This window comes from Aquarana catesbeiana, linkage group LG02 (genome assembly GCF_042186555.1).
Source record: "Aquarana catesbeiana isolate 2022-GZ linkage group LG02, ASM4218655v1, whole genome shotgun sequence".
NCBI classification, from domain to species: domain Eukaryota; kingdom Metazoa; phylum Chordata; class Amphibia; order Anura; family Ranidae; genus Aquarana; species Aquarana catesbeiana.
This window is the reverse complement of record NC_133325.1, coordinates 39652828-39662393: the sequence shown is the minus strand read 5'-3', so window position 1 is coordinate 39662393 and position 9566 is coordinate 39652828. Positions and strand designations below refer to the sequence as shown.

The 9566-nt window shown below is 40.0% G+C and overlaps 1 protein-coding gene across 1 annotated transcript; it reads right to left on the bottom strand.

Moving 5' to 3' along the window:
- Positions 1-1999: 1999 nt before the first annotated feature.
- On the bottom strand, positions 2000-2929 carry LOC141129759 (odorant receptor 131-2-like). Its single transcript, XM_073617845.1, has one exon. The coding sequence runs from the start codon at positions 2927-2929 to the stop codon at positions 2000-2002; it is 930 nt and encodes a 309-aa protein (XP_073473946.1).
- Positions 2930-9566: the final 6637 nt, after the last annotated feature.

The following is a 9566-nucleotide window of genomic DNA, read 5'->3' as shown; positions in this document are numbered from 1 at the left end:
GATAGAAGAAGAGGGTGACCGTAGTAGTTGTGAGGGAACAGGATCCAAGGGACAATTGGTTAGGTGGACATCCGAAAAAATGTTTGTAACCTCTTCAGTAGTAGCCAATTCAAAAGAGGAGAGTGTTGAATGTGAAATCATCCCAAAGGTGTTCTATGGGGTTGAGCTCAGGTCTCCAGTCAAGTTCCTCCACCCCAAACTCGCCCATCAATGTCTTTATGTACCTTGCTTTGTGCACTGGTGCGCAGTCATGTTGGAACAGGAAAGGGCCATCCCCAAAGTGTTGCCACAAAGTTGGGAGCATGAAAGAGTTCCCTTCTCTGAATTTAAGGGGGCCAGGCCCAACCCCTGAAAGGCAACCCCACACCATAAACCCCCGTCTACCAAATGATTTGGTCCAGTGCACAAGGCATGGTCCATAAAGACATGGTTGAGCGAGTTTGGGGTGGAGGTATGCTGACGCCTTAAGAGTTCCCTTCTCTGGAACTAATATTGTATTCATCCCAAAGATGTTCTATCTGGTTGAGCTCAAGTCTCCAGGCAAGATCCACCACCCTAAACTCGCTCATCCACGTCTTTATGGACCTTGCTTTGTGCACTGGTGCGCAGTTATGTTGGAACAGGAAACGGCCATCCCCAAAGTGTTGCCACAAAGTTGGGAGCATGAAATTGTCCAACATATCTTGGTATGCTGACACCTTAAGAGTTCCCTTCTCTGGAATTAAGGGGCCAGGCCCAACCCCTGAAATGCAACCCCTCACCATAACCCCCCCGTCCACCAAATGATTTGGTCCAGTGCACAAGGTATGGTCCATAAAGACATGGATGAGCGAGTTTGGGGTGGAGGCATGCTGACACCTTAAGAGTTCCCTTCTCTGGAACTAATATTGTATTAGGGCCAATTTAGACAGGAGCCTGTTAACATCTGATAGCAGCACATAAAAGCAGGAACCAACAGTTTTCCGCATAATAATCCATATTAAAATGTTTTTATCTTTATTGCAACTATTTAAATAGAGCAAATAGTTTACACAGCACATTCATTTCAGTTCCTGCTCTCAAGAAGCTTACAATCTAAGGTCCCTATCTAACATGCATACATACTAGGGCTAGTTTGGAAAGGGGCCTATTAACCTACCAGTATCTTTAACGTGTGGGAGGAAACACATGCAGGCACACTGAGAACATGCAGATGCTGTCCTGCCCAGAATATGAACCAAGGAGCTCAGTTCTCCGAGGCAGAAGTGCTCACCACTAAGCTAATGTGCCAAACAAGAGTTTAAATGAAAGCACGCTGTCCCACCTGCAAGCAATGTGAACATTTCTTTTGATTAGAGACGTTTAGTGCTTTCTATGAAGGAAAGCTGGAAGGGGGGTGGGCAGATTTAGTGTCCCAGGTTCTGTGGCTCCAAAGGGTTTTTGGAAGATGGAAAAACACACATGGTAGCCATCTAGTGGTGCATGCTTTATGTCCACATGTCAGGTTTTGTTGGTTAGGTAAATAAAAGTATACTTTGTCAATTGCAAATACGGTACAAAATGATTTTATCATACAGAAAATGAAAACAGTATTGTTGAATTGTAAGGCTCGGTTCACAACTTCCAGTGTGACTTTGCATTGCGACTTGATGTGGCTTTAATGCGACTTCACTGTTTTGCGACTTTGGCTTGGTCTATAAAGTAGTGTCCCTTGTATCATAAATTGCAGGATGCTCAAGTACAAGCCGGATCAGTTCTTCATTGTCAAGAACAACCCCAGCACCCATTGAAATGAATGTGTTTTGACTTGTCATGCGACTTTCTGTGTCACAAGTGGTAGCAGTGTGAACCGGGGCTAAAAGAAACGTTTTCGTGCAGACTAGATGATGTAAAGTAAACTAGACCTTTCCCCATATGTGGATCCTATGTATGGCTGGCTTTAAAGCTGAACTCAAAGTAAATACATACACATATTGTCCAATCACATGCTAAGGTTGTTTTTTCCATAATTGGAATTCTATTAAGGTCCCTTCAAACAAATAGGGGTGCAAATGTTTTGAGTGTATTTACGGAAAACATTATCTCTTATCCCATAAATTAGAGGACTGATGAACCTTGGAAGACACATGAAGAAGAAGAAGTTGACTGATGGAACAAAGGCGTAGTTGTTTCTCAGGTACATGTCTGTGAAAGTGGACGAGAAGGACGTCATGCACAAGAAAAGCTGTAATGCGTGGAGCAGGACTGTTTTCCCAGCCTTGAAGGCAGAAGACTTGCTGGAGCTTATTTTGAGTGCAACCATCATGACCTTGATATAGGTGTACCCGATTATGAGTCCCACCATGGAGAAGCTGAGGATGAGGACCAGAGATCTTATGGTGCCTTGTACTTGGTTCTTTGATAAAGAGAGCCAGTTACATACCATATACAGAGAGTAAAAGTCTCTGCTAACAGAGAAATTCATAGCGATAAAGTCAACAGCAATGGGGACTAACCCTAAAGCCCACATTAGAAAAATCATATAGTTACACCAGCGGACATTGCAAGTTTCACCATGTCTTAACGGGTAACATATGGCTTTGTAACGCTCTACGGACATAATGGCAAGGTTGTATGGTGTGACCCGAAAGGAGGAAGTCGTAAAGGTACTTAAGGCATAGCAGACTGGCACTGGCATGTACAAAAGGTACACAGAAGAGACAAACATAAAAAATGAAATGAGCAGGTACAACGTATCATTGACGAGCATATGGATAAAAAGCACATAACGGGCCATTTCTTGTAGGTGTGGCGAGGTGAGGTAGACATGGAGTATCATGGCCAACCAGTGGTAGAAAAGTGTGAAAGATAGCACAATCAGGATCAAGATGGTCACCCTTATAATTTCTGTTGTATTATCAAGAATGGGTCCTTGAGTTACATTACTGTAAATGGTTGAGAGGTTGACCATGTCTCTGTGGTTGCAGATCTTCTTCTGTCCTTCAGGCTTAAAAAGAATAAAAGGATTAATGTGAAATGATGGCTTGTAATGCTTAACCCTACATAAATTATAATCATTTTTTTCGATACACATGTTGATGACATAATTTCAAAGTCAACCGGTTATGAGATTCAGATAAAATGCAGGGAGCTGAGATTTATACAGTTCTACCACACAGGTCAGTCCTCCCTGACCGGGCAGGAGACCTGATTTTTCTCTGCTACTGATAAATTACTCATACTGATCTTGTCCCCCAGCCTGTGACTGGACAGTGGAAGGAGAAAGCAAAATGATATCAGCACTTCTCCTATCAGCATGCTTTTTCCACAGCAACCAAGATTGGCTTCTTATGTTTTTTCTGCTTCCTCCTCTTTGAGCGTCAGTGTCCAGGGACCTCAAGGGGTGGACAGAAGATCAAGATAGGTAGGGCAGGGCCAAATGCAAAATGCTGTTTAATGCTTGCTGCAGATTTGATACACAGCATTTGTGCAACTGCAGCTGGTTTTACCACCACCTGACTGCACATGTGAACGAAGCCTTAGAAGAGTACAGTAGCAGACAATCTCTCTCCCATCCCTGTGCATTGTAACAGATGCTGAAATGCACAAAGCTCTGACCACTAGACATGTGCAATTTGTTTCATTCTGAATTAGTTTTTCGATGAAATTCAACAAATTCGGAAATATTCAAGTTAACAAAAAACCTATTCAACAAATTTTACTGAAATTCAAAAATTCGAAAGTTCAAGAATGCTAAAAATTGAAAATCCCAAAACTGAAAATTTGGAAATTCAAAAATTCAAAAATTCGGAAAATCAAAAATGATTATATTATTATTATACACGATTTATATAGCGCCAACAGTTTATGCAACGTAAACCTGTTCAACAAATTTTACCGAAATTCGAAAATTCGAAAGTTCGAGAACACTAAAAATCCCAAAACTGAAAATTTGGAAATTTGAAAATTCAAAAATTCGGAAATTCAAAAATTATTATATTATTATTATACACGATATATGGCGCCAACAGTTTACACAATGCTTTACAATGCAAAATTTAAAAATTTGGAAATTCAGAAATTCAGAATTTCGAAGATTCGAAAATAAGAACAAAAATCCAAAAATAAGAACGAAAATCCGAAAATAAGAACGAAAATCTGAAAATTTGAAAAATCTGAAATAATAAATAACTAACTAATAATAACTATTACTAATTATTAAATTATAGGTATTGGAATTTCTTTTCAAATTTGGCTGTTAGTTAATGTAATGAATAACAGTTTATCCGAAGTTACGAATTATCCAAAATAACGAATGCCACATCTAAACGAATGGAACGTAATGAATTAATAATAATAAATAATAATAATAATAAAAAAAACTTTTTATTAATATTATTTATTATTATTAATTTGTTACATTCCATTCGTTTAAATGCTGCATTTGTTATTTTGGATAATTCGGAACTTTGGATAAATTTGTATTCTTTACATTCACTAACAGCCAAATTAAATCTTCGGATTTTCAAATTTCCGAATTTCCAAATTTTCAAATTTTCTGATTTTCGAATTTCCGATTTTTGGAATTTCCGAATTTTCAAATTTTTGAATTTTCAGATTTCGAATTTCCGAATTTTCGATTTTTAGATTTTCTGAATTTTCATATTTCAAATTTCCCAATTTTAGAATTTCCCAATTTTAGAATTTACGAATTTATTCCAAATAGCAAATTTCGATCATAACGAATGACCCAAAAAAATGAAAAAACACCAAAAACAAATGAAGCGAAAATAAAATAAATAACAATAATAATAATAAAAACCTTTTATTATTATTTATTATTAATTCATTCCGTTCCATTTGTTTAGATACAACATTCGTAACTTCGTATTCCTTACATTCACTAACAGACAAATTTGAAAGGAAATTCCAATACCTATAATTTAAAAGTTAGTTATTATTACTTAGTTAGTTAGTTATCATTTCGAATTTTCAGATTTTCGTTCTTTCTAATTTTCGGATTTTATTTTTTATTTTCAGATTTTCGAATTTTCAAGTTTTCGAATTTACAAATTTACAAATTTTGATATTTACTAATTTTTTTGAATTCACAAATTTACGTATTGCGATCATAACGAATGACCCGCAAAAATGAAAAAAAACCCAAAAAAACAAATGAAACGAAAACAAACTAATCTTTTGGCAGTGCACATGTCTAGTAAATAGAAAAGCAACTGATACATAAAGTAATAACTGTGTTGGGAGGAGTTGATGTAAAAAAGAAAAATTTCATTTAAGTAGAGTTGGTGTAGGTTTCTGTAAAAAAGATGCGTTTTCAAGGTTTACCTGAAGGCGGTCAAATGTATTGGGATAGATTGTTCCATAGAATAGGAGAGGCTCTAGAGAAGTCCTGCAGATGAGCACGGGAGTCGGTTAAGAGGGAGCTAGAGAGCAGAATGTCTAAGGAGGCATAAACAGGACAGTTTGGTTGATATTTTGAGATGAGGTTGGTGAGGTAACTCAGCCCAGAGTTGTGGATGACTCCTTAGTTCCACAGGATGGAAGAGGCTCTGGAGAAGTCCTGGAGATGAACATGAGAGGAGGTGACGGGGAAGCTAGAGAGCAGGAGGTCTCAGAAGGAGTGAAGAGCAGGGTTTGGGTGATATTTTGGGATGAGTTTGGTAAGGTAGCTCGGCGCAGAGTTGTGGTTGGCTTTGTAGTTTCAGAGGATGGGAGAGGCTCTGGAGAAGTCCTGGAGATGAGCATAGGAGGAGGTGTTGAGGAAGCTAGAGAGCAGGAGGTCTTGGAAGGAGTGAGAGACTATGAGCCAGGCCTTCTCGTCCAGGTCAGTGTGTGACTTCACAAATGCGCTTCTGGAAGAATGGTCAAACATTCCCATAGACGCACTCCTAAACCTTGTGGACAGCTTTCCCAGAAGAGTTGAAGCTGTTATAGCTGCAAAGGGTGGGCCAACTCAATATTGAACCCTACGGACTAAGACTGGGATGCCATTAAAGTTCATGTGCGTGTAAAGGCAGGTGTCCCAATACTTTTGTCAATATACTTTTGGTAATATAGCGTAACTACCTCTTGTGAAGTAGCTGGACACATGACCTCAGACAGAGATGGGGATGGGGGGCATACACCAGTTCTGTTGTACAGTAAAGCAATGCTATTGCCCAGTCTTATATAATCACACACATAGGTTGGACCTGATGGACTTGTGCCTTTTTTCAACCTCACCTACTATGTAATGCTAAGCTGCAGCAGTGAGATAGACTGCGAGACAGATTTGCTATTCAATTCAAAAATAAAAACAGCAGAGGTGATCAAATACCAACAAAAGAAAGCTCTATTTGTGGGGAAAAAAGGGACATACGTTTTATTTGGGTACAGAGTCGCATGACCGCCCAATTGTCAGTTAAACTAACGCAGTGCCGTATCACAAAAAAAAAATGCTGTAACTGAAACAAGGGCCCCTAATGAAAGATTTCCACTCTATAACTAATTTTCAATCAAAAAAAAAAAAAAACACAATTTGACTTTAGACCCTGTACCTGCAGAAGTGTTAAAATATAAGTTGGTAATTGCATGTGGCTGATGGGTAATGTTGCATCCCTTGACAAGCTGTTCCTCTGGAAATTCCCAATTTTGTTACTCTTTATTGTTTTATTAGATCTACCTCACTTATTGCCCAGTGGTATTAAAGCTTAAACTCCAGAAATAATAAGACTATAAATAGTTTATTTGGACCACATACAATGTAGATCTATACAGCTGACATATTTGTATTTTGTAATGTCTACTCACTCTAGAGTTGTTCCTCCAGGCGGCAACCTCTCTTCAGAGCAGCTACTCTTCTGTGGTGTTAATTGTATATATATATATATCTATTTATATATACATGCATGACCTGTATTTATATATATGCTTGTGTTTCCCTTGTTCTTAACCGCTCCCCAATTTATACCTTATTTAGCCATGTGTTGATATTTTAAACCAATTCTTTGGAGGCCTGAAGAGTGGAGATGGCAGATGTGTTGACATAAAACTTGTTCATCTTCCCAAAGGGGTTTACGCACAAATGGCTTGATGCATTGTACTTAATTATGCTCTTTGCTCAATGCAGAAGCTGGGAAATTGTGAATTGACATTATTGGCTTGATTGTTCTTACCTGTCTAAGGGGGTCTCCACAGTTGAGTAACTAATTTCTAATAGTGTTTACATTTTTATAGTAAATTAATATTGAACCCTATTATTTGCCCCCCCCCCCCAAAAAAAAAATATACCACCAGCCACCACTGTGTTTAGGGCGAAACTTGGAGAGTGTCTTTTCTATCCTAGCCTTCGATAGGGCCCTTGTATATTTAGAAGGTTTCCTAAATGGTTGATGAGTGTACTATTGTTTAGTTGATAGAGTGCACACGTTGTGTGTTTTGTTGTGTGATGTGATGTATCGATGTACAGTACCTAGCCTGGTGGAAGAAGGACAAGGTGTGCCAATCTAAGTGCAGTATGTATAGAACATTTTATTGGAGAAATAAAAGAAAGTCAAATGGCGACTCACAGCTTATAAGTGAGAATCAGACATATAAATAGTTATGGAGAAGTCCATGTTCACTATGCTGTCGAAGGTTACATTGGTGGAGGCGTCCCAGCGGTGTCTGGGTGAACTGCCAAGATGGAAGTGCCTGGATGTCTAGCTAGGCTGGGCGCCGTAGGTCCTCAGGGAAGCCAGATGGAAATGCAGGTGGACCTGGATGTTTGAATTCGGCTTGGCACCGTGCGTCCTCAGAGAAGCCAAAAGACCCAGAACCGGAAGGACAACCCGGCATGGAACGCAAACTCGATGAATTTCATGTGGACGTGTCAGATGACGCGTTTCAAAGCTTCCGCTTTTTCCTAGATCTGAGGAAAAAGGGGAAGCTTTGTAATGCGTCATCTGACACGTCCACCTTGGACCGCATAGTGAACATGGACTTCTCCATATCTGTTTATATGCCTGATTCTCACTTATAAGCTGTGAGTAGCTATTTGGCCTTCTTTTATTTCTCCAATAAATACATACTGCACTTAGATTGGCGCACCTTGTCCTTCTTCTACTTGTATTCCAGAGTTTTTGCTTCAACTCCCAAGGGAGCTGCCGCTGGTGCAAGGAACTTTATAAATCCCTCCCCATATTTTTACATATATTTTTTTATTGCCGGGACTATTTATTTTGTAATCTTTTAATATACATATATATATACATATGATTCCTTTTGTTCTTCATGTATTCCCAGACAGACTTAATGATGCTGAGACCAGGGCTCTGTGGGGGCCAAACCATCTGTTCCAGGCCTCCTTATTCTTCTTTACACTGAATATAGCTCTTAATGGAATTGGATGCAAGTTTGGGGTTGTTGTCCTACTGCAGAAAAAAAAATTTGGGGCCAATCAAATGCCTCCCTGATGGTATGGTATGATGGATAAGTATCTGCCTGTATTTCTCAGCATTGAGGACACCATTGATCTATTGCAGAAATGAAGCCCCAAACTTGAAAGAAGCCTCCTCCATGCTTCACTGTTGTCTGTAGGCACTCATTACTGTACATCCCACCAGCCCTTTGGTGAACAAACTGCCTCCTACTACAGCCAAATATTTTAAAGTTTGACTCATTGGACCAAAGTACCCGCTGCCATTTTTCTGCACCCCCAGTTCTTATGTTTTTTGCATAATACATGAAAACAAGGCTAAGCGACTCAACAATGAGCATTTACCCCAAGTATGAGTTCATAGAGGATTGAGAAACTTTGGCTGCCAGTCACTTTACTTCTGGACCGCCCGCCGTCGTTCGGCTGTTTGAAGTGGAATACCGATGTTATGGCAGCAGATAGCTGCCATAACACCAGTGTCCTCTTCAACAGCGGGCAGTCCGCTTTCAGATAAAAGTGGTCTCTGTGGCAGATTCGCTGCGAGATCACTTTTATCGCCACGCTCCGGTCGTCTCTGACGCTTACCGGAGCCGTCGGCCCCCACTCTGCTTAATAACATTGGATGGCGAAAGCAACGTCAAACGTCACTTCCGCCCAATGGTCTTAACCTCCCTGGCGGTATTCCCGAGTCTGGCTCGGGGTGGATTTTTCATACCAAAAGTGGTATCCCCGAGCCAGACTCGGGCTTGCATCGCAGGATCCAGGAAGAGTTTACTTACCTTGTCCCCTGGTTCCTGCGATGTCTCTCCGCTGTGATCGGCGAGCCGCTGTGTCTCGCTCGATTCACAGTGCCGAGCTCTGTTCCCTGCGAGCGCTGCGACGCACAGGGACGGAGTTCGGCGGTAAATTCAAAAGTGAAACACACAGTACAGATACAGTATACTGTAATCTTACAGATTACAGTAGTGTATCAAATAATGACACATCCCCTTTGTCCCTAGTGGTCTGCCCAGTGTCCTGCATGCAGTTTTATAAATATAAAACTGTTCTTTCTGCCAGGAAACTGGAGATTGTCCATAGCAACCAAAACTGTCTCTTTACATCAAAAGTGGTTTTAGACCAGCTAGAAAAAAGCGATAATAAATTATAATCATTTGCAGAATTGAGCGATAGTGATTTGTGAGGAGATCCG

Bases quoted from the DNA above. Each gene is read 5' to 3' on its own strand.
- LOC141129759 (XM_073617845.1), bottom strand. From the start codon at position 2,929: ATGGTCAACCTCTCAACCATTTACAGTAATGTAACTCAAGGACCCATT.